The sequence below is a fragment of the Lepus europaeus genome, chromosome 8, assembly GCF_033115175.1.
Source record: "Lepus europaeus isolate LE1 chromosome 8, mLepTim1.pri, whole genome shotgun sequence".
Taxonomy (NCBI): domain Eukaryota; kingdom Metazoa; phylum Chordata; class Mammalia; order Lagomorpha; family Leporidae; genus Lepus; species Lepus europaeus.
The window spans coordinates 89,343,047-89,369,139 of record NC_084834.1 but is presented as its reverse complement, the minus strand read 5'-3'; the positions used below and the strand labels follow the sequence as shown (position 1 = coordinate 89,369,139).

General features: G+C 42.2%; 1 protein-coding gene across 2 annotated transcripts; it reads right to left on the bottom strand.

Moving 5' to 3' along the window:
- On the bottom strand, positions 1-24,474 carry PPM1K (protein phosphatase, Mg2+/Mn2+ dependent 1K). 2 transcript variants are annotated; one of them, XM_062199875.1, is made up of 8 exons: positions 24,278-24,474; positions 17,366-17,868; positions 15,984-16,084; positions 12,108-12,170; positions 9,063-9,228; positions 8,764-8,908; positions 6,841-6,975; positions 1-3,040 (listed from the first exon to the last, which is right to left on the bottom strand). In XM_062199875.1, the coding sequence occupies exons 2-8, from the start codon at positions 17,803-17,805 to the stop codon at positions 2,909-2,911; spliced, it is 1,182 nt and encodes a 393-aa protein (XP_062055859.1). In that variant the 5' UTR covers positions 17,806-17,868; positions 24,278-24,474; the 3' UTR covers positions 1-2,908. The 2 variants fall into 2 exon arrangements, with proteins under 2 accessions (XP_062055859.1, XP_062055861.1); XM_062199877.1 differs by lacking the exon at positions 12,108-12,170 and having other exon boundaries at positions 24,278-24,472.
- Between the last annotated feature and the right edge of the window lie 1,619 nt (positions 24,475-26,093).

Genomic DNA, 26,093 nt, shown 5'->3' with positions numbered 1-26,093 from the left:
TGTGTTTAACTGTTTAATACTAGACCTTCACTTCCCCCTGCCTGGAAGAATTTCCTTACTATAGTGTTTCCATGAAATTAAATCTATGTCCATTTTTAGAAAGGAAATAAATGTCCAATCTGATACTAAAGAGCTAGCACAGACCTACTCATTTTCTGCCTAAATTCTTTTCCCAAATAAAGTTATACTTAAAAAAATAATTTCTGTATTTTAGATTATGTGTTAATAATTCTTGGAAGTAATTTTTAAAACATTGGAACGTAGGGAAGGCTCACATCACATTACTGGGTACATAGAATCAAAACTGATCCCTCCAGAATAAATTATTTTACAGAAAAATTCATGACCTTGAAGCACTTAGGAAACATAAAGGTCTCTAACAAGTGAATAACTGATGAGAGTAGAACCACATTTACTTTTGGATATGTAAGCTACTTAAGAATTTATACTTGTGAAATATTACAACAATTTTAAGACTATTTCACTGAATAAATGTTGGCAACACATATTGAAAGATGATTTACATAATACATATAAATGAAAGGCAAACATAAATACAATCTATGTGTTGTATTACATTAATATAATTTATACCATGCTTATATCCACATAGGAAATTCACAGTTACAGTGAAACAGCTATATATAGAGCAGTCCTTTCTTTTTATTACTATTTGCATAATTTCCAGTAATAGACTTAGAAACCTAAGACACATATGCTTATGTTTTACAGATTTAAATAATCCACATTTTAAATCGTACTTTAACATTATGGCTTGAAAACCCATAAATACCAGTATGCTCTATGCTTTGTCAAGGTTAACTCACTTTTCCAGGTGTGGCCTACTTAGATCCACCCCAGTCATCCTCCTACAAACTCCCCTTCCTCAGAACTGGCAACCACTGCAGTCATCCATGGCCCTCGGTCCTTTGAACGTGCCAACATCACTCCTAACTAGTTTTTAAAGTAAAGGAGGGAGTGATGGCAATGTGAAGAATTCACACAAAAACAAAACCTGTGTCTTTAGAATGTAATCGTGGAGCTTTAGCACTTTCCTTTTTTTAGTTAGAAATTTTCCAAACTCCTAAATGTGGCTTCCACACTTCTGTTGGAAGACCTGACTTGGAAAGAGCAAGCCGATTCCCAGCTGTGCTTGGGCTCTTGTCCTCACAGACAGTGAGCAGGAGAACATCTTCCTGCCCGTAATGGTTTTCCTCCTTTCACCTAAATGCCTTGAAAAAAAAATTGAAATATTTAGCACTTTTTTTTTCAAATGACATTCCTGTTTAAGATGGCAGGACAATTGGAAAATATATTTTCTTCTGTTCTCACAAAGGTGAAAAGGCGTGAGCATTTATATTGGGCCCTCTTTCTTATAATAAACCTAAAAATGAAGCTTACAGAAAAGAAAAAAAGTCAATCCTGAAAAAAGAGTTGAAAGTACATTCTCTATCAAAGTTCTTCTTTTGGTTTGTTTTTCTTTTGTTTCTACTATAAAATTCCATATCATTCTTAGGAGTCATTATTTTTATCATATTATTTTATATGCAAATGACCATCTAGAAATGTAGCATCAAGATTCTGGCCCTGTTCCTGGGTTTTCCAGATAAATTATGTGCCACAAAATACCTCCTAAAATCTGTTTCCTCACCTGCTGATAACCACTGGCTCTACACTTAACAGAACTGCCTCAGTTTATCAAGAGTCTTCAGAGTTAAATACAGAATAATTTAAAGATAGTTAACTGGTGAAGGAGCTATGCAAGAAGATTGTTCCCTTTAATTTTATATTACTCCAAAATATACATATGTACACACACCCACACACACATGGGATAAATTTAGAGTCTGCAGAAATAAACTGTAGATATCATTCCAATCATACATGCACAGATTCACATTTAACAGCAAACTTACATGCAGGTAAATAGTTTCACATGCCTAAGTTATATATAACAAGCTGAAATACACAGTTTTAATGTTTGTTTCAGACATATCCTTCCTTGTAAGTCTTAGAAATGAGCAAAGAGGAGACATAAACCTTGATCTTTGTCTATGGCACTGTGGGTCAATGTGATATTATTTTTACTAACAAATTAGCCAGCTTGCTTACTCTATACAAAAGGTGATATAAACATATATACAAAACACAGAACACCAACTTAATTGGAAACTATACAAAATACTTGATACCACAGTATTTAACTTTGTATAATTTTGACTGGAAGACCCTTAGCCTGTGTCTTCTTTTCTGATAGTAGAGTCAAATCTATATAACATTTACAACTACAGAAAAATAGGATTGAGTGGGAAGGGGGACTCTGGTGATGCAGTTGAAATACACAAATGCACTGTTTATAAATAAGCATGATTTGGCAATATAGTATCTGAATTGATTTCTGCTGCACAATTACTGTTATTGTAAGTGGCCTAGTATACAAAATATGAGAATAGATAACTCAGTTTTCACATTTACTCCTTGGCACAGTTATCAAAAGTAAACACTTGCAGCTAGTACACGGAATAGTCGTCAAAATTCAAACTGACTAGTGTCGAAGAACTTGAAGAACCTGTTCAAATGAATTAAGAACAAAAACAATCGATAGAAACAAATAGCTGCCTAAGAGTCTTACGATTAGAAATTGAACACTCACTGAAAGTTCTGAAACCACTTTTCATTTGCTTGCTTAGAAGCTCACACTAGCTTGGTTATAGTGTACTGAGCATGTACAGTTGATCATAAATATGATTATTCATAAAAAATCACTATGCAAATAGTTACTAGGTTTACACTGACTTGTATACTGCTCTGGTGGGTCACTGGTACAGACAGCATTTGTGATTTGATCAGTTTCTTGACATTCTTAGTTAAAAAGTGTTGCACAGAAGCATGGAGTCCTGGCCAGCAATCAGGCCCATCGCCCACTGGAGGCAAAGCTTCTGCTGAAGGAGAAGTTGATTTCAGAGTTCTTATATTTTCCCCAGGCGCCGAAAGGCACTACGACGGCCGTACTGTTATCCTCAGTGCCGTACTGGATCGCCTACGAGGTTTGGCAGGAAGGAGAGAAAAACACCGGAAATCAGAGTCTCTGCAGAGAAAGCATTGGTCCTCTGAAGAGCCTCACTGGCTTTCATACACTCATAGCCCAACTATGTCCCAGTGCCTGGTGAGTCTTTGCTGCTGCTTCAGTGCCCAGAGGGTTTATTAAATTGAAATGGAATAACAGGTGGCCCCGAACATCCCTGTTATCGACATTCTTGGCAGAGTAACTCCAGTGGACTAAGGTACAATCATTACAGCTATTGATTATAAATAGGTAAAACACTAAGCATGGGGCCTAATGCATGGTAAGGACTTGGCCAGCGTAAACACTTACCAGAAATTCTGCTTCTAGGGATTTACCCTAAAGAAATACAACTTTGGAAATGCGATGTGTGTTGACTTCCTTGCAAACAGGAATGTTTATTATTCATGGTTCAAAATAGAAAAGTGAGCATAAATTAAATGCTCTAAAGGAGAATTATAAATCAATTTTACAAACCATTTCAAATAGCAAATGATACAGTCAGCATTGTAAGTAGTGCTTAGGATGTCATTTAATATCTAATGTGTTTCGAAAGACTTAATAGCCTGAAGAAACTTTGAAGGAAGGGGTTGATAAAAATATCTGTTGTAAAAAGCTTCAATGAAGAAAAAGTTTTACAAATTAAAAGAAAACATTTACAATATCAAAGCACTGTAATACTTAATATATAGGAAGTTCTTACACAATCACAAACACACTGAGAAGGCAATAGGCAGAAGGAAAAAGGTTTGCACAGACAAGAAATACAACTGGCTAACAAATGTATGGAAATGGTTAACCTTAATAACCAAGAAAAAAAGACGGAGACATAATAACAAAATTTGACTTTTCTGCTTTCAAAGAGGCAAAAAACAAAGCTTATGATAAGAATTTGGAAAAACAAGATCCAGGCCATGTTAGTTTAAGTGTGAATTGCTATCTATCATATGAGAGATCTTCCAAAATTTCATGAAAAAATGTGTTATGAAAAAAAAATTATATACTGCTAAGTCAAACACCTGTCCCTTTCCATGAAATTTTTGAAGGACAATTTGGAGGGCAAATAGATACAAACATATTTATTACAGTGCTCCCCCTGCAGTATGAAAAAAGGTCAAAAACTAAATCTGTTGAGCAAGTTACGGTATACAAGTAAGATAAGACTTTGCTGCAGTCATTGAAATTGTCATTGCCTGCGGTGCCAGCATCCCATATAGGCACCGGTTTGTGTCCTGGCTGCTCCATTTTTGATCCAGCTCCCTACTTAAGGCCTGGGAAAGCAGTAGAAGATGGCCCATGTGCTTGGGCCCCTGCACCCACATAGGAGACCTGGAAGAAGCTCCTGGCCCCTGGCTTTAGGTTGGCCCAGCTCCAGCTGTTGCAGCTATTTGCAGAGTGAACCAGCAGATGGAAGACCTTTCTGTCTGTCTCTCTCTGTAACTCTGCCTCTCAAATAAATAAATAATCTTTTTTAAAAAACACAAAAGTACCTACAAGATGGACAGTTGAAATTAGACAAGAAGTGTGCATCCACGGAATCAGGCCCATTGCTTCCATTTTATGAGGACTCCACTTAGTACTAGGTAAGGTAGACATCACAGCAACCAAGTAAATAATTCATGCATTAGAATTGTGCTTGGGGGCCGGCGCTATGGCGTAGCGGGAAAGCTGCTGCCTGCAGTGCCGGCATCCCGTATGGCTATCAGTTCAACTCCTGGCTGCTCCACTTCCAATCCAGCTCTCTGCTATGGCCTGGGAAAGCAGTAGGAGATGACACAAGTGCCTGGGCCTCTGCACCTCCATAGGAGACCCGAAAGAAGCTCCTAGTTCCTGGCTTCAGATCAGCGCAGCTTCGGCAGTTGCAGCCATCTGGGGAATGAACCAGAGGATGGAAGACTCTCTCTCTTTCTGCCTCTACCTCTCTGTAACTTTGCCTTTCAAATAAATAAATAAATCTTAAAAAAATTTAAAAAAAGAATTGTGCTTGCCCATTTATTTTCAAGCAATTCGTACTTTTTTTTTTTTTTTTTTTTTAAAGATTTTTATTTGAAGGGCAGAGTTACAGAGAGGCACAGAGAGAGACAGAGAGGTCTTCCCTCCACTGGTTCACTCCCCAGATGGCCGCATCAGCCGGAGCTGCACTGATCCGAAGCCAGGAGCCAGGAGCCTCTTACTCCATATAATAAATAAATAAGGTCTTATGTTTTCATTACAAGTACTGGCACTTAAAAGTTTGGGCCAGATTTTGCTCCTTAATTAAATATGTAAAAATGGGGAAATATGTTGGATTAAAGCATGCCTCTAATGCTCCATAATGTCTATAACTTAGAACAGCTAATCAAAATAGAGTATTTTCCATTTTCTTTTCTGGATATTAACACAACTTTCAAATTTTAGCTCTGACACATAACCCATCCACACATTGTATTTTTCCTTGTCTTTTTCACACACCCATCAATTTTTAATTATTTTTTTGAGAGGCAGAGTCAGAGAGATGGGGAGAGAAGAGCGCCTATCTGCTAGTTCACTCCCCAAATGCCTGCAATGGCCAGGACTGGGCTAAGGCTGAAGCTGGCAGCTGGGAACTCAATCCCAGGCCTCCCATGTGGGTGGTGGGGATGCAGTTCCTTGAGCTATCACCTGCTGCTTCTTGGGGTCTGCATTGGCAGGGAGCTGGAGTCAGCAGCCAGAGCTGGGAATCCAACCCAGGCACTGTGATATGGACACAGGTGTCTTACTCAGCATCTCAAGTGCCACACCACATGTCCACTTGAACACTCTTGTTTTTAATAACCAGAAGCTGACTATGCTATAATTTTCCTTAAAATCGATATTTACTGGGAGCAGTCTAGTTTAACAGTTAAGTAGTTGGACTTGGGAACCTGACTGCATTCGAAGCCTCTGTAGCTCAGTTTTCCGCATCTGTGAAAAAGGACAATAATAGCTTCAGTCTCTTCAGATTTGTGTCATTACATGAATTAATCTATATGAGTAGCATAGTGTCCAGGATGTTTTGTTTTGTTTTTTTTTACAGGCAGAGTGGACAGTGAGAGAGACAGGAAGAAAGGTCTTCCTTTACTGTTGGTTCACCCTCCAATGGCCGCTGTGGCCGGCCCGCTGCAGCTGGCGCACCACGCTGATCCGAAGCCAGGAGCCAGGAGCTTCTCTTGGTCTCCCATGGGGCGCTGGCCCAGCATGTTTTCTTGACATTAATTTTACTTAGCAACTTGTAGGAATTCTAAAACATAAGCTAATTTATGATATCATGGAATCGGCCAGTGCTGCAGCTCACTAGGCTAATCCTCCGCCTGCGGCTCCTGCACACCAGGTTCTAGTCCCAGTCGGGGCACCAGATTCTGTCCCGGCTGCCCCTCTTCCAGTCCAGCTCTCTGCTGCGTTCCGGGAGTGCAGTGGAGGATGGCCCAGGTCCTTGGGCCCTGCACCCGCATGGGAGACCAGGATAAGCACTTGGCTCCTGGCTTCAGATCAGTGTGGTACGCCAGCTGCAGCGGCCATTGTGGGGTGAACCAATGGAATAAAGGAAGACCTTTCTCTCTGTCTCTCTCTCACACTGTCCACTCACGCCTGTCAAAAAAAAAAAAAAAATCATGGAATCAAAATATTCACCATTTGACACTCAAGCTGAAACAAAGCAACCTCGAGCGTGTGGTGGCCACTTCAGTCTGCACTGGGATCACACGCCTGGGATTGTCCTTCTGCGCATCCCCCACCCCCTTTTGCTTGAGACTTTCCTAGCAGAAGCTCTGCTGCATCACCTGTTCAGTCACTGCATGGGCAGCTTCGTTGGGATCATGGCACTGATTGACAAAGTCACAAATTTCTTGACTATTCACCATGAAGTTGATTCCGTCTGTGGTGAGGACCAGGAAGCTGTCATCAGCGTGGTGCAGCTGCAATCAGAACCAAATGCACAGGATTAGAAACCAGGCTCTACCTAAGAGTAATCTGGGTAATTCTTAGAGTTTAATCTGTTCTGCTGTAGGCAAACTGTAGGCAAACTTCTGCTGTAGGAAAATGTAGTTTGCATGTAGGGCACGAGTAGCAACATTTAATATCAAGCACCAAGGATACATCTGATATTTACTTAGTAGTGCCCAAAGGATGAAGCCAGAAAGCCGAATGCTGAGAGGTGGTTAAAGGGTGCTGCCTCCTGAGCCAGGGTCCAGCCTGTTAATGCCTGGTGAGCAGAGGTGAGTTGATCTCTACATGTTTTTAGAGTTGCCAAGTGGGGACAACGGTACCTGTTTTGAACAGAGCCTGGCACACAGTAAACCACACACAGGCATTTGTAAAATAAAGTGAACAGAAGTGTAATATCTATGGGACATGAAACCTCTCATGGGGCTGGCGCTGTGGCATAGCAGGTAAAGCCACCATCTGCAGTGCCAGCATCCCATATGGGCACTGGTTGGAGTCCCAGCTGCTCCACTTCCAATCCAGCTCCCTGCTTATGCACCTGGGAAAGCAGTGGAAGATGGCCCAAGTGCTTGGCTCCTGTACCCATGTGGGAGACTCAGATGAAGCTCCTGACTCCTGGCTTCTGATTGGCTCTGCTCTAGCTGGTGTGGTCATTTGTGGAGTGAACCAGTAGATGGAAGATCTCTGTCTTTCCCTCTCTGATTCTGCATTTCTTTCTTTCTTTTTTTAAAAAATGATGTATTTATTTTTTATTTATTTTTATTTTTTTTAACAGGCAGAGTAGTGAGAGAGAGACAGAGAGAAAGGTCTTCCTTTGCCGTTGGTTCGCCCCCCAAATGGCCACCACCACCGGCGTACTGCGCTGATCCGAAGCCAGGAGCCAGGTGCTTCTCCTGGTCTCCCATGCGGGTGCAGGGCCCAAGCACCTGGGCCATCCTCCACTGCCTTCCCAGGCCACAGCAGAGAGCTGGACTGGAAGAGGAGCAACCGGGACAGAATCTGGCGGCCCGACTGGGACTAAAGCCTGGGTACCGGCACCGCAGGCAGAGGATTAGCCTAATGAGCTGCGGCACCGGCCCTGATTTGTTAATTTTGAAAGTTACAGAGGGAGAAAGGGAGATCTTTCATCCACCAGTTCATTCCCCAGATGGCCACAATGTCCAGTGCTGAGCCAGTCAGGCTTTACCCACTACACCACAACGCCAGCCCCCAACTCTGCCTTTCAAATAAAAATAAGTTTTAAAAAATAAAAGAAACTCCTGGTGCAGTTAATAGGCAAACAGTGGCTGGCATTATTGGAAGCCTACACTATGCTATGCCAGGTCTTAAAGCTGGCTTCCTCAGGCGGTTCAGAGAAGGATGTGTTAGCTGTTGGACTGGAATGTGTTGGGGCAGTTTAGAGTACCCAGGCACTGACTTGTAGCAGGTAAAGATGCCACAGAAGCTCAGGAGGGCCATGCTTTAGGTTGGTGGAAAGGGAAGTCAAGGTCAGTTTCCGAGCTGAGAGGACACCGCGTGCTCAGGTACAGGTGGGGAAGGGCAGCAGCACCATTCTGCCGGGAGAATTCCACAGCAGGAGAAACAAAAACCCAAGACTTCTCATCCATTAGGCCAGGAAAGTCGTATTTTATCTGAAAAGCTTTCCTCCTATAAATTACTCCCCATGGAAGATCATGAAGCGTGCAAGGGAGCCTGCAGCTGAAGACAATCCTGCATCCGTCCTTTGTGTGTGCATCAAGCACTCCTCACTCCTTCCTTACCTTGATCCTCTTTGTTTCTGGCTCGGCTATCACTCCGCTGGCTTTGAGATCTAAATCTCCAATGCTCCTCGTCATGGCCAGTCGGCCGTTTACGTGAGGCTGTCCCAAGCTGTTCCAAGCTACAAAACCACCACATTTCTTGATCCTGAAGAAGGGAAAGTTACAAGACTGGAGATGTGATCCACAGAAAACCATATCACTGTGACACTTAAACACGGCATCAATTTAGAGATGCAAAACTTCACTTCTTGAACTACAAACATCATCCCCATGGAATGACCAAGTAGGGGTAGTGGTACCTTTCTTTTTCATCTTTTCTTTCTGGAGTATGATCAATGGTCAGCTTCATGGGTTTTCCTTTTCTACACAAAATAGCTCGGCTGTCCCCAACACTGGCGACCACCAGTTCAATACCATCTCGCAGTAGGGCTACTGTTGCAGTAGTCCCAGAGGTCAGAATGCTTGCTACAAATTGTATGAAAAAAAAAAGTTAGTGACAGTCAAAGGACTGGATGTGGAATTTTTATTGCAAAACAAAAGGCAAGCCTAATCAACTAGTACTGGACTGTATCATTCTAATATAACTACAGCTATGCAAATAAAATGCAAATGAACTAGGTGACTACCAGCATGCAAAGAAACAATTATCTATTTCAGAAACAAGGCTCCATGCAAACAGAAAAGGTTGCTAACCTAATTTAGTCAGCAATGCATCACTGCCTCTAAATGGCTTCTATTCACAGAAAGTAGAGCTGGCTTGAACTTAGTTACAATGACACTTCTATTTGTAAAAGAATTCAACTTAACAAGACTGGATAATAATGGGAGGATGGATGTGGTCTACTGAGCCCATCCAGGCAAGCTGACTTTTCTATGATCTATGGATTTGGAAGGTCTTCTCTTCCATTTCTGATTCCTATCCTGTGAAAGTATTAGCAGTTAAAAAGCTAAGTGAGACATGCCACAGGCATACCATTTGCTCTTCATATGATAGATTTTATATTCTTTAACAATTTTTTTATTCAAACGTTCACCAAAAAAAACTCCTAAAATAGTCTAAAAGCTCACATTGTTTTCTGTTTATCTTTGTCTTCCCTTGACAAGAACCAACGTTACAGCCATCATTACATTGGCAGAAAATCTATGGAGTGGGGAATGAAATTCATTCTGGTTTCTCATCATCCCTGGCTCCAGAAGACTCTAATACAAAGAGTCTGTCTCCAAGTGCAGGACAGCACTGCCAGTGCTACTCCTGTGGTGCTGCCTGGGCCCAAGGTAGTCTAAGAATATTAGTTTTCTCTGACAACAAACAAAATTCAAGGTTACTGGGCTCACTGTTTTCCATCAAAGTCAAATTGCCCTTTTGTACTTGCCTTTAACTTACTCTAACAGTATCATCTAAGTTCTTTACCCCATGTTAGAAACTTTAAGGTGCATTGAGCCTTGCCAAAAATAAGATTACAGTGAAGTTATAGGCTAAAAAATAAAGCAAAGTGGAAGAAATTATAAAGGATAACTTATTTAAAGCAGGTATTGTGTCAGTAACATTGTCAGTTCTTTAAAAGTATCTAAATAAAATACTCAAGTGATTATCCAATGATGATTTTGACTTTAAAGGTAGATTTAGGGAAAATGAAGTGCTATTGATTTGATTGATTGAAACTCAATCTTTCCAACTTTTTTTTAAAGACAATTTCAAAAACTTCATCAATGATGCATTTTGGAATATAATTTATACATAAAAAGATTTTCCAATTCCAATCAGTATATTAAAATGCCTGCTTTAATCAGAAAAGTAAAATGAAGAAGCATGAATAAACTATTTAATCTTTTTATAGACATGCTGAATTTACTTTACTGAGAATTAGCATTTATAGTGCACTATCCTCCCATTTATCTCTTGATTTTGGAACAGTTGTGCCAAAGTAGTAATCTCTACAATGCTAAAATAGCTTATGCATTTGTGATTGTATCACATAAATGTTTTGGTCTAAATATCAGTGATATTTGTATTACAATTGCTAAGTGTTGAGATTACTCAAATGAATGACTTTACAACAACAACAACAAAATCTTTACAACAAAAGGAATCTTTGCAGTTTAACCTACTGTAATATTTTCAAATAATTTAAAGAGCCAAGCAAGAGAATGCAGGCATTTATTCAAATGCTACTTGCCAAGGGAATTTAATATCCTTCCCTTTTCCTTATGACTGTTGGCAACAGCTTTTTCAAAAGTGGATTTTAATCAGCCACACAACAAAAAAAAGAGTTAAAATTTCACAGTGAAAGTTTAGTTGTTCAGACTTGTAGTTCATGGCTCTGCCATATAGAAATTTAAGAAGAGTGAGTTCTTACCACCCAATTTCACAGTTCCAAAATCCCAGGATTTATGGGAAAGATTTCAAAACTAACTGTTGATTCTGGTTTGCTAAGCATCTAAGAATATAAATATTAAATCAGCATTTATTTTCATTTAACATTTAACTTGGAAGTAAAAATTCTCACTTTTTGCCCTAACAACAAAACTATAAAACTAAGACATCTTTCAATAAGTTCTTAACACTCACTGGACAATTTCTACTGCAAGTCAGCTCAACTAATGGGACAAAGAGGATGTGGGAGCCTTCCAGTAGTCCAGGCTAGGAACCGCTGGACTCCTTCACCTGAGACAAAATTAAGCAGATCTCTCTTTCCACTGAAGCCCAGCATAAGTGTCCACGGGCTCCAGGTCTAGAGCTGCTGATCAGGCACAGTTCTCTGCCACAAATAACACGCACAGAGGCAAATAGGAAATTCACCCAGGAATTGTGCTCAAGTATTACAAACCTGCAACACAGGGGAGAGCAGAGAAAGAGCTGCAAAATAAGGGGAAGGGTTTTTATCGGTGAAAATGTCACTAGCAAATGTACATAATATTCCAGGAGATGCCAAATCAATGATTTCAGAACTCAGTTTGCTCAAGTTGATGGTATTTTGTAGTTGAATCTGATTTCTCAACACAGAATAACACTTCTTGCCTAGTTTTTGTGAAAGCCAAGGTAGGGAAAAAAATGATATGCAAATGCCTATGTAGCAAAACTCATCAGTGGTAAAACATATACATGTGTACACACTCCCACACACTGGTGTACACTTGAACACAGCAAATCAGTACTTTAACTGAGTTGCAGAAAATGTACTGTAAGTTTGCTGGGTATCAGAATTGTAGCAATATCAAAAGGGTCAATTCAGGGTTCTAGTGCTGAGTAATTTGTGTCTGATAAGCAGCACACAGGAGAGGGTATGAACTACAATATACCACCAAATTATTAGAACTTAAATATTCAATAAGAAATAAAGCACCTTCTAGAGTAGAGACAAGGAGTAACACATCCACTAACGGTGCCTCATGCGGGGGTTCAGTATCTAGAAGGCATTTTTGAAGTAGAATGATTAAGTTTACTTCTCTTACACTCTAAAGTAGCTTTATCATTTTATGTAATTCACACAACGGGTGTTTTTCTGCAGCTCTCTCTTTTCCCCAGTGTTGCAGGTCGACACAATAAAAGAAAAATGATCAAGATTTTAAATGCCAACATAAACAGTAAAAGCTGAATTGTTCAAAGTATAACAACCCCCAGTAATTATTTAATTGTGTAAACAATATGCATTAACCAATACAGTTTCAATACTTATTCAAAATGAGTGTTCCAGTCAGGGTGACTCATCAACACCGACGGCAAAGTAATGAGCTGAAGCAGTAGCAGCACAATAAGACCACCTCTTCCACGCTGTCCCTGGGGCTTTTCCGGTGGCTGCTCCCAGCATAAAAGGGTCACTCAGAGAGGCTGCATTTAGACCCCTGGTTATTTTGTACTTTAGTGTTTCCAAAAGTCCCAAAATATAGAGTGTGAAAGTTTCCCATGAGACTCACAATGCTGTCCATCAATGTCTCCCACTCTGAACGTCAGAGCAGCAAGTCTTCTCTTTTTGATCCATTTGTCCCCTGGGCAGCTTTGCTGCTTTCAAAGCTTAAGCAATCTAGAAACACTTTGAAGAGTTTACAGGATATATAGGATTATAATCTAAGTCTTCTACCATCTGATCTGTTTTTAAGTGACTATCTGTAAACAACAGACTGATGGGGTATCCTTGAATTCACTGATGGGTTTCATTCATTGTAAAAATACACATTGCTGGTACAAACTGAATATGAACAAGTCAAAGAAGGTGATAACGTTACCTATCTGGGGAAAAAAAGGGCAAATTCAAAATGCATTGACAACACATCCATAAAAACAGCTAGCAACTTAAGGGTACAGAAAACTTTGTTTCTTGATAAGTGGCATTCTGGTTTTATTCTCTTTATCCCCAGCTAAAATTGAAATAGTAACCATTTGAACCGCTAATGAGACAGCCTGAAGAAGTTAAAGTATAGGTGACAGCTGTGGCACTGAAGTCTAAAAGAGATGTTTTATTGTCACTTTATTTCTCTTAGGAAAGTTAACATGAAATAATTGTGGGGGCATTCTAACCACTACACCTAAAATTTCACCATCAGTGATTCTTGCCTATGGTTTAACCATCCATTTTCAGGTGTCTGCTACTCAGAACTCAAATTTGCTTAGGAGTGACAACTCATTAAAATACATCCATTTTATTAATAATTGGGTTAAATGAGCTACATTTGATTTAATAATCAAGGCATAAATTATAATAAGTGGTGAGAAAGAGTAGGTAGTAGAGATGAGTTCAGTCCAAATAGTTAGTGAATACCTTCCAGATGCCAGGCAGGGTGCCAACCAATGGAGATTCAAAAAGAAACAAACCATCCTGATCTCACAGGAAGAGTTTAAGAGGACAGAAAGTGGGCTGATGCCAAAAGAAGAGAGAAGGTAAAAGAAAGTGGAGTGGGCTGCTAACCACGCAGCTGCATTTAGCTAGTGCTGAGTCTACTACAGATCTACCAAAAGGAATATTATCCACTCTTATAATACTGATACTGCTTCAGTTCTTACTAAAAAATTTACGTTTTTAAAAGTTTAAATAACTCTGAAATGACACAATTTTGGAAATCCACAAATTGAAGAATTCAACATTACAACATTCTATCTTTAGTGACTTTTAACGTATTTCATAAAATAAGCCCCAAATAGCTAAAGGCAATTTTTGTCATCTTTGAAAGTTTTGGTAACTTAATAAGAATAAATTTTTAAATATTCTCAAAACATTAACTTAAAAAACACATACTAATAGACTTATAACAACAAATATAAAATAGTATCTAATGACACTGTTACGAGATTTTTAGTAGCATACTACACATCATTCTATCCTGCTCCACTATACTTTCACACAAATGGTCATTAAATGAAAATTAAAATATCTTATAAAAGTTCTGGGATTATTACCTCAAAGCATATGACAGAGGGAATAAATCATGTTTTAATTTCATGATTAGAAATTATTTTTATGATTGATTTCTTTACACAACTGCTTGTGTGTAACTTGTGTGTAAACTGCTTTATGTGACAAAGCCAAATTTAGAAAGTTTAAGATATGCAAGTTAAATAAATTCTCTAGTTCAAAACTCCCTCTCATACCCTACACCAAATCGACCAGTGATTGTTTTAATTATCTCCTGGCTGCACCCATGAAGGGTTAATGTCTTAGATTGTTGGCCACATCCTAACATTCTTGAACATTCTCTTCTGAAAACCTTTGCACTAAGCTGCAGCTGTTTGCAGAACAGCTGGGGCTCAGCACCTGCACTACAGCTCACAGGTGTGAGCTACAGTCCCATTCACAGACAAACTGGTTACAGATGAGATAACAGCATACCAGAACTCGGAGAGTTACAAAAATGAAACTATCAGAAGACATTTTGTTTCCTCTTCTTCCTGTGTGTTACTCAAAAACAAGAGCTAAATCTTATGCATGAAATCCCCCCTTTTTCAACTCCTATCTTCTTAAAGGTGAGGGACTAGATGAGAGGGGGAAAAAGTCCAAAGGAATGGAAGAAAAGAAAAATGGGCCTAACTCACCTACAAACTAAATAAATCCCTGAACAAAACGGGAGGGTGGAGTGTAATGTTTTCTGAGGACTGTGACGATAAGATAAGGTTCTCTTAAAAAAAAAAAAAAGAGCAGGAAAACCTCTCAAGATGGTAAGTAGAGGCAGGCGTTTTGCCCATCCCAGATCAGAGTATTTGGGTTTGATTCCCAGCTCTGCTCCTGACTGCAGCTTCCTGCTACTGCAGACCCTGGGAGGCAACAGCATGGCTCAAGTAATTGTTGCTCTTATCTTCCATATGGGAAACCTAAAGTGAGTTCCCAGCTGTTGTGGGCATTTGAAGAGTGGCCTAGTGGGTGAAAGTTCACTTTTTAGCGTGCTCTATGTCTGCTTCTAAAAAAAAAAAAAATTCATGGAAATACAGATTTAAAAGATAGACTTTTTAAAAATTACTTTAAAAAATGGCAAATAGAGCCATCCTACAATCACCTTCTCTTCCCCCTCATTATCAAACATCAATGTGAGAGATCACTTTGGGTGTCAGGAAAATCCCAGCCCCAGCTTTGAACTGATCTTTGACTCTCTTTGAACTTCAATTTCTTGTCTGTGAAGTGGGGAAAACTTCTGTTCCTGTGCAGTCCAACTGAAAATTGTGAAAATGACATTTCTGTAGTACATTTTCTTTTTTTAAGCTCCTGGCTTCTGATCATCTCCGCTCTGGCCATTGCAGCCATTTGAGGAGTGAATCAGCAGATGGAAGACCCTCTCTCTCTGTAACTCTTTCAAATGAATAAAATAAATCTTTCAAAAAAAGAGAGGGCAAACTAGCTTCCTTCTAATTACACAAACTAGTGCATATTAGCCATTGTTCCTTCTTACGTGAGATCTTTTAGCACTTTTCTTCTTGTCTGGACATTTAGTGTCCTAGCTAAATGTGTTTTCCTGCAGAGTATTTCAGCAGATGCCTCAAAAACAAAGCAAAACAAAACAGCCCCAAATCCTCTGGTAGTATGAGTTCTTATGCATACAGTAAGTAACCAAACATGAAAACTGATATTAGTTTGGATTCCAAATAGCATTCCCAGTGACTATGTAAGATCATTTCTGCATAAACTTCTTCACAAATAAGTATACATTAAAATGCCCACCCCTAAAGGACTTCAATTAATTCTTTTGTACCCTCCCTGACTCCCCAAGACTCTGAAGAATGTGATTGTTTTACATACCATCAGCAGACAGGTGGGCATGACTCGCAAAGGCTTTATCTATTTCTAGAAAAGCCAAGGTCAACACAGTTTCCAAGTTCTTCTCCTTAGGAAGCAAATCCCTTTGTGGGGAGGAAATGAGAGCCCCAGTCATTTACCATAGGTTTCTCTTGTCACAGTCCCTCAGTCTAGCAAAGTCCCTCCATTCAATGGACCCCAACAGTTGCCTTTCAGATGCATAAGAGCTACTAGTTAGGGATGTTTATTGAGCTTCTATGGTACCAAATCACAGGCACTGTGATAAGCTTTTAAGCACACAAAAATAAAAGTCCAGATCTCTATCCTTAAAGAATGAATCTTTATAAAGACCACAACACTGGAGACACTGAGCTCCTTCATAAGAAACTTAAACCTCAGAGTTCTTTGTGGAATGAGGTAAAATAGGCACAAATCAACTGATAAACAGTAGAATGCATCAACCTTGCAGTACACAGGAAGGCAAGGAATTACACATGGTCAAAATTCCGTCACATGTTTTCCCCTTGTTTTAATTCTAGCAATAGTGTAAACCTCAACAATACTAACTAGAGGTACATAAACTAGTGAAAGTCCCCCAAACACCAGCATTAAATGCACTCTAATGCCAACCACCCAAAGTTACTTTTCAGCAAATCCAGTATTCAGAGCTAGTCTATGGGCTCTGCATTGATAGGAGTAAATGCTTCTCACAGGTTAGCTGGTTGTATAAGGCATTTCAACACGTTCATGCATAAATGGAAGTAAAAAAGTTTATTTTAGTACAAAAAATTTTTGAAATTCATGCACAGTTTTTTTCATAATACATTTTCCATGAACATTGTGGAGACTCCTGGACTTCATGTCCATTCATTCAAAATGATCACGGGTCAAATATTGGAAATTCTGGTCACCAGAATCGACTTTCACCGGGGAATTAAGACATGTATTTTAAAGATTTTTGAGTGTGTGTGTTTATTTTCATCTACTTAAAAGGCTGACAGAAACAGCTTCTGCTGGTTCTCTCCCTTCTCCCCAAATGCCTATAACAGGCAGGGTTGTGCCAGGCCAAAGCCAGGAACCCAGAATTCCATCTGGGTCTCTCAAGTGTGTGGCAGAGGCCCAAGATTTTGAATCATCATCCACTGCCTTCCCAGGTACATTAGCAGGAAGCTGGGTCAGCAGCAGAGCAGCCACAGTGGGACATAAACCACTGGGCCACACCACCCACCCAAGACACATGTTTTGAGGCAGCAATGATCATCAGTAATGAGTACCAGTGTGAAATCACCCAGGTGACTCTGTTTAAGCTGAAGTCTCAGTCAAAGGGTCAACGTTTAAACATGAAGCCCGCAGCCCTGCAAAGCCAAGAGAGTCATGGTACGTACAGAATACATTTCTCCATGCGGGTGTGGCAGAAATTAGCGGCTGCAGGTCCGCCGTGCCCATCATACACCGCGAAGTACAGGACCTCATCTGTTAGCTGGGCAAAGTCGAATCGATCTTCATTCTCTTTCCGTTTGCCAATCTGCGAGGCGCACCCCACGTTTTCCAGGCTGATTTTGGGAATCGGCTTGCCATACTTAATGCTGGGGGGCAGTAGAATTGGCTCGTCAATGCGGTTGTCCCAGATCCCGAAACTGTCCCAGGTGGCCGGACGCCCACTGCCGTCCGGGTCGAATCGAGAACACCTGGGCTCTGAGGTGGAGCTGTGGCAGGTGGCCGGCAGGCGGCGCTCGTCTTGCAGCAGGCGGGAGGTCAGCAGCGCTCTCCTTCTCACCTGGTTCCCGCCTCTTCTAACCAAAGTGATTAAGGCAGCTGTTGACATCACTCAGCTGCAAGGGACTCGGTTGGCGGACAATAGTGGACCGTCTTCAAGAGAATGATGCACCTGGGGAGAGGAGGGCTCGGTCAGCAGTTGTGAGCCTAACTGATCATCAGCACCAAAAACAAGGGCCATCAGGGCCTGACAGGAAATATTTACTATACTTATGTTATGTACTTTGTAGGCACCCAACAGTCCGATTTTCATAACAATGGATGAAAAATGGCTCCATTTGCCTTATCCATTCACAGTATTTAAATACAACAAAAATCTGACAAGGAGCACCTTTGATTGAACCTGTCTCTCCAACTTAACCTGCCATCATTGGAGGTGCTTTTTAAAATGCAAATTCTGATTCACTGGATATGAAGCGGATCTTGGGATGCTAGTGATAGGAGCTGCTGATGATCTTCAAGCCACACTTTGCCTAGCAAGAATATACAAGACGAGTAGAAATAAATATTCCTCCTCTCATTAACTCCACTGCTCTGAAAAAAGGTAGGGGCAAATAATAACGATAGCAACAAAGTGCTAAAAATAAAAGGAAAAGTAACTGGTTCACAGAATATTTACAATAGCTTGTACACAGAATGGCCAAGTTTTCGTAAAGACACAATCTAGGATCTGAGTTTTGTTTGACGATTTCTCAACATACTTCATTTTCCATCTGCATAGTTAATGTAAACTGGTTCATGCAAACACACCCATAGGCCAGTTCTGATGCTGCCTTTGTGGGAGACACTGTCATGGAGAGGGTTGGGTGCAGAGGTCTCACGAAACAGTGTCACTGCATCTGTGACAAACAACTTTGAGGTTTAAGCAGATGAACCATGCATTTTCTCTGCACCTGCAGCTTTCCTTTCCCCCAATTCCAGCAGCACACCCACACCTGAGACTGTGTGTCTTTAAAATTATTACCTGGCACCCCCACTTGTAGACTCTTCTCTCAAGCTCAACCCTAAGGACTCTCTTGGCATTACAGGATGTATCAGGGAAAATTCCCACACTCTTGCAGGAAGAGCTGTCTTTCTGGCAATTTCCATACAAACAAGGTTCTAAGCAGAAATTTAATCTCAATAGTACTTTGTTCCATTATTTATTAGTTAAGAATCAACTTGACATAAAGCATAATGGCATAATATTAAGATTTGATAATGCTGGTGGAGGGAATACAGGTGCTATATTATTCCCAATTGTAGGTTTGGGTTATTTCACAGTTAAAAAAAAAAAAAAGAACTTGGTAAAAAGAGCGTATCTAAGAAGTATAAACACACACATATAAAGCTCAGTTTGAGGGCATTTGTGAGAAAATGCATTAAAGATTTCAAACAATTGCGTGTAAGTGAACTTTGGAAACCAGGCTAGGTTCGCATAGAAAGGCCTTACTCCTTTCAGTGGGGAAAACATTCAAGAGAAAGGAAGAGATTCCAAAAAAAGAGAACATCCTTAGATATTTAAGCAAGGAAAAATGCAGGAGCTCTGCCTTCAAAGGATTTAGAACAAAGATGGCCATAAAGATGGTTATCATCTGTATAAAAAGGAAATTCACTTCCTTTTATGACAAAATTGGAGTGGGGGAGGAGAGAGAGCATCTCTAGTTAATGAGAAGTTACACATTCAAATACAAAAAAAAAAAAAAAAAAGAGGTGTTTGTTCCTTTGCATTTCATTCAAGGTTATTTTTACCCAGAATCAGTAATAATATGTAAATTCTTATATAGAAATGGAAAATTATAATACAATTTCACAGATAATAGAAATTTTTTTTAAAAAAATATTTATTTCTTTATTTGAAAGACAGTCACAGAAATTGAGCTAAACACACGCACACACACAGATCTTCCATCCACAGGTTCATTCCTCAAATGTCTGCAACAGCTGGGGCTGGGCCAAAGCCAGAAGCCAGGAGCTCCATCAGGGTCCCCTGTGTGGGTGGCAGAGACCTAAGTACTTGAGCCATCTGGTGCCTACCAGGCAAGCTAGCAAGAAGTGGAGCAGCCATGAATTGTACCTCACTCAGATTTGTACTTGGGTGTCCCAAATTGCAGCTAACCCACTGTGCTGTAACACCTGCCATAGTAGCACTAATTATTGATGGAAATAACTGCAAAGCAGTTTTGCATCATAAATAAAAAGTAAAACTTTAAATGTTTATTAGAAAATACATTCATATTTGAAGAATGCACCAGAGACTGTAGCAAATTACTGCTCTCCTGGGTTCAGCTCCAAGCATACATGCCATAGTCATGTTACTATGGGTTACTTTGCAGTTGTGTACATTCTTTAAATAAGAGTACTAGAATTACAAATACTGGATAAAGTTTTCCTACATCTCTTCTAGGATACCTGCCCTCCGCCCCGCATCTGTCTCTCTCTCCTCTCTAAAATTTTTTTTAAATGATAAAATAGAATGCATTCTTAGTGGAAAACAGTAATCCACTGGAAACATTTTTTAAGAATGAGATAAAACTCAAGTTGGAAAGTTTCTTTAGGCTTGCATAGACTGAAATCCATCATCGACTTGGCCTCGTTCCTGGGACTATCTCTAGAATCATCTCAGAAAGTCAGCAGAATACAGGAAAACATCTGTTCTGAGGAACATTACTGGCACAGATGAAGTGTGAGTTAGTTATATAGGTAGTTTATCAATACTACAAAACTAGGTCAGTCACTTCGGCACAAAGAGATTCTGTTTAAGAAGTGGTTTAAGAAGAAGGGGCAGAACTAGGGACGGGGCTCCTAAGGAGACTGGGAAGGGAAGATGAAAAACAACAAAAACCCCAAAAGTTCTTTTCTATGTGCAATGTGACTGAAGTATATGAATCCATTCTGTGTTCAAGAGGAAACAATTCAAAGAGAATCTGTGTTCCTTAGCTAAAGAACACAGAAGTAAACCTGAACATCAACAAGTTTCCTCCGGAGATTTCAAACTTAGAAGTGGACCGCCTAGGCTCCACAGCTCTCCGGATGCCCATGGAAATGACTCTGTGCTGCCTAGCAGAGGAATAGAATCTGTGATGTGAACAACAAAAACCTCTGCCGCCCCCCACGGGGGAAGGGCCCTACCACACATAACAGAGAACAAACTGACACAGCTAGGAATTGCTTTCGTTTGCCAGCGCAGTAATTATGAATTGGGATGAGTTTATCATTCTGTAAACTAAGGATATTTCTGAGTAAGCAGGGGGCATTCATGTCAATCTGCCAATCTGAAATCAAAGCTTGCTTATTTTTATAAGCCACTTGAACAATCATATTCAATCTTTGGAACTCAAGTCATTCTAAAGTACCAAAGGATGGAAGTCATTCCGCTGAAAAGCTCTTTGAATACACAAAAGTGTGAGAGTGAAAGCACATTATGTCACACATTGTATTCCATTGTAAAAATATTAAACACTATGCTAACAAAGAAAATGATTGAAATCCTAGCAACATCGATTACATAATCAACCTGAAATATACAACAAAAGGAAAAAGTGGACAAACGTCAACCTAAAAACCGTTTTCCAAATCTGTTTTTACTTCCCAATCAAAATTAAAATGTAGGAGTGAGTGTTTGATGCAGCAGTTAAGATACCCTTTGGCCAGCATTCCTATCTACAATGTTTGGGTTTAAGTCCTGGTTCCTCTTAGGATTCCAGCTTCCTGCTAATGCATACCCTGGGAGGCAGCAACATGGTCCAAGTACTTGGGTCCCTATCACCCACATGAAAGATTCAGATGGAGTTCCAGACATTTGGAGAGTGAACCAGTAGATGGAAGATATCTCTCTGTCTCTATCTTTCTTCCTCTGTCTCTCAAATAAATAAAATAAATATTTAAAAATTTTGATGTGTCAGAATTTATTCAGGTGAATTTGTAAGACACATGGATATGTACACTCATGTATATACATTCACAAAAGTGTGTATACATTCTAGTACTGTCAATAAATAATCTCATGAAAATACTTTCTCTGGGACCAGCATTGTGGTGCAGTGGATTGAGCCACCTGTGGCTTTGACAGCCCATGTGGGCACCAGAGCAGTTCCTGGCTGCTCCACTTCCAGTCCAACTCCCTGCTAGTGTACCTGAGAAGGCAAAGGAGGATGGCCCAAGTACTTGGTCCCCTGCCATCCATGTGGAAGACCTGGATGGAGTTCCCACAGCTCCTACCTTCAGCCTGGCTCTGTCCTAGTTGTTGCAGCCATTTGGGAGGAGTGAACCAGCAGATGGAGGCTCTCTTTCTGTCTGTCTCTCTCTCTCCTTGAGTATCTGTGTCACTCTGTGTGTGTGTGTGTGTGTGTGTCTATGGCTCTGCCATCAATCAATCAATCAATCTTGGGGGTAAAAATACTTTCTCTTTTCACCATTTCCATACTGATTTGTGTAACCATGCCTTTCCATCTTCCTCCTCCTGTGGCTAGGGAACAGTTTGTTTAACCATTCCAACTGGCAGAGGGACCTCAGCAAAGAGGTTTAAATGGGAAGAAACTGCAAGACCATGAAGGCATGCACAGAGATTCTCAGTGAGAGTACTGGCAACAAACCTCATCTCGGGAGTGGGAAGCCCCAGGTCAAAAGCATTAGGATGGAAAAAAAATGCATTTGGTTTGCAGCAAACTTTTGAACTCTATTCCTCATTTAAAAGTAAAAGGAAACAGCGAAGAAAAGGCAACCACACAGCTACAAGTTTGCTTTGCCAATTTTATGTTTTCATCTTGCTCCCACTTTATAATCCCTCCATGGTTTAAACACCCTAGGCTGTCCAAATTTATTTTTGGAAACAGGAGGCACTGTGTGTCTGGCAAGAGGGCGCACAGGGATTTGAGGTTTAACCGCTCTTCAACACCGAAAGCCAGGTCAAAAGGGCAGTTCATTGCTGTCATTTTAAGCCCATGCCAAAATTTCCAGGAGTTCTAAGGACTGGCACTATTAAAACCTGCTTAGGTTGTATTCTTCTAGAAAAAAAAAATCTTTAAAAAACAATGCCTATCTGCCTATTACTATAAAGTGGTACTTCTTTATAGTAACTTCCACAATCAAAAAATTACCCAAGGTAATTAACTAACCAATTAATATTCTTAAGGTAACGATTTCTTTCTCAACACTCCTTAAAAAGCAATCAGAGCATTCTGAACACTTCAAATAGGATGGAAATCTCCAGAATGTATCTCAGCAAATTTGGACTCTATGCCTGCTTTACCCGTACCCCGCTAGGAAGAAAGGAAAGACATGGTACCAGGCTAGCTGCGGGAGACAAGTCCATGTTGACATGTGTGAATAGGGCAGACAGAACACAGAGCTGCAGAACCCTCGCAGCCTTTGCAAACATCTGCCTTCAGGCGTTCCCCAAGTCACCACGTTCCCAACCTGGAACCTCAGAACGCTCCTTTCCCTTCCATCCCAACATCCCACCTCATCGGCCCCGGCCCGGCTCTCCTCAGAGACCCCAGGCACCGGAGGTGCGGCGTATTCCGCCGGCATCCGCAGAAAGCGGCTCAGGCTGCAAGAAAGAGGCACCGGGAGAACCCAGCGCCCCGGAGCCATTTCACCACACAATGGGCACCACTCTCGGCGACAGACACACAACGCGCGCGCGCCGCTCCTCTTCCGGCCACGGCGGCACCGCGCACCGCTTTCGTTCCCTCAGACCTTGGCCGCCGGCCGCTCTCCTTTAATGGCTCACTCTGAAGCCGCCCGAAAGCCTCGCTCGTTCCCCTGCCCTGGTGGACGGAGAGCGCTGAGCACCGACCAGGCCGGGCTGCACATTTCCGGCCCGAAGCTCACAAAAGCCCGGTGCAGCCCCGGAGAGCCCCCCCTCACTCCCCATCCTCTATCTGTTGCGTCTTTAGCCTCGTTTGGGTCACCGCCTGCGAATTCCGGCATCTACAAAAAGCGTCTGCTAAAAAGGCATCACCACAGCCACAGGGCCTGGGATGACGGCGCCGTCCCGTCCAAACTGCCACCCTGTCCTTCCATCAAACCACGTAGGGCATCCTTGTCGGCACGGCCTCCTGCCGCGCCCGCCCGGGGCTGGATGGCTCGGCCCCGCTGGACGCCTGGCAGCACACACAGCCTCGCGCCCCCGCCCCGCCGGCAGCTGCACCCCGGCCTCCCCGCCTCGCTGATCCCGGGGCGTCCCCCAAACGGCACCGACCCCTGCAGCATCCTCGCCGGCGGGTAGCACAGAGCACGCCGCGGGGGCCCCTTCACCTGGCCGGCTCGCGGTCAAGTTCAAGGCCGAGCGCGATCGGGAAAGGAGCCCTTTGCCCGCTTCCCGCAGCGCTGCCAGGGTGTGCCCCACCCTGAAAAAAACCGCTCTAGACCTGGAAAGGGAAGAAAACAGCTGCCGGAGGCCGCCCTTAGGGGCTCGGAGGCTGAAGAGGTCAAGCCAGGGAGCCGTTCTCCTCTTACTCTTCATCCCCGGGGCCGCCAATAAGTAATATTATAAACGGTGGGCAGAAATAAATGAATGGCACCCTCCAGGCTCTTACCTCGCGATGGCTATGTCCCTTGGAAGTGTTTCAATGAGCTAACGGAGGGCAGTGCAGGGGCTTTCGTGTTCGGTAAATAAGATTGCCGTCTCCTTTGTCTTCCGATCTCCGGAGCAAGCAGTCGAAAGCACCACTCACTGCTTCGTCGGCTGGAAATTCTCGAAAATTTTTCACCAGCTGCGGGCCAGAGGGAGCGAAGGGAAGTGTTCCCGCTGACTGACGGCAGCTCCAGCCAATCGCACTTGGCGAGGCGGCGCGTCGGCCCTCCACCGTAGCCAATCACAACTACCGCTGGGAACGAGCCTCCCCGCCGCTGCGATTTGACTGCGCCGACTGGCGGCAGCGCGCGGTAGAGCGACGTCGACGCCGGCCAGTAGCTGCTCGCGGCGACGCCCCACCCTCCTGAGGTAGGCGCACCGGCCAAAGATGGGGCGCGCCTGGACGGTGGGTGGGGACGAGACGCTTGGTGACCGGCCAGCGGGTGGAGAAGCCGAGTGTGTCGTGAGGGGGCGGTGGTTGTGACAGCTCGGGGACCGAGGCCAGGAATGCCTACGCTTAGCTGGAAGGGTTTGGGGTTTCACTGCCTCTGCCTTGAAAAATTCGCTGCGCAGCGTTCGTCGTGGCCGAACTAGCATCTTGAGTTCCCTTTGCGGGGAGGGGGTGAAGGACCTTCGGGATGCCAGGCCCCCGCGAGGCGCCGGCCCTACAGTCCTGCCCCACACACTCAGCTGTCTCGGTGGCGTCTGCGGTCTGGTTAGGAAGACAAGGGAGAAACCCGACCAGCACACAAGGGTGGAAAATTAGCGAACCGTGACCAGAAACGACACAGACAAGGCGTGGACATAGCGGATACTGGGGTTGACTCCGGGTGGGGATATTTGTGTGAGAACCTTGTAAGATGGCGTGCGGGCTGCGTCTCACGGAGAGAGGAAGTCAGGTAGTCAGGCCGTGGAACGAGCGGAGTGGCGGCCTCTCTGGGCGGTGGGGACAGCCAAGCAAAGGCCCTGAGGTTCTGGAAGCGCAGAAGGAGGTCGGTGTGGCTCCTGCCTAGTGAGGGAGCAGAGGGCAGCAGCAGAGGGGTGAAGGCTCTTACATGGACTCGGAACCGCTTTGGTTAATGTGGTGAGAACAGAGAGGCTGGGCTGGTGGCAGACTGGGTAGGAGAGGATGGCTGGCGAGGTTCAAGGTGAGAAATGACATGGGTTAAAAACCAGGCAGATATCACTGGGAGTAGAGAAAAGAGGAGATTAGGGATTTTAAAGGTAAAGGGTTTACTTATCTTGGCATTTCAGGGTTCTGGTGCAGGGAGTCCAGTGCACTTAACACTCTGCTTAGAAGGTGATTCTTCCACCGCTCACAAATTCTGGTAGTGACCTTGAGGATTTCTGTGTCGGATTGACATTCACTTTTTATAGATGTCCTGGATTTCTTTTTATGCTTTTGCTAAAATATAATACACATACAGAAAAGTGCATACATCCCAACTGTATACGACACAAGGAGTGTTCACGGTCTGAATACATCTTTATTCAGAACTCAATCAAGAAACACCTTTTTTTTTTTTTAACTTCTGAAAACTCTAACAGACTACCTTCCAGTTACTTCCTCCTTCCAAGAGTAGCGTCTATGCTGACTTTCAACAACGTAGATTAATTTTACCTCTCTTTCTACTTGGTATAAAACAAGTATGCATTCTTTTATATTTGGCTTCATTATTTTGTGAGATTTTTGCATACTGTTGTGGACAGTTGTAGGTCATTGAATTCCATTCTGTGAATTTACTATAATTTATAAATTTATTCTTCTGATGGAAATT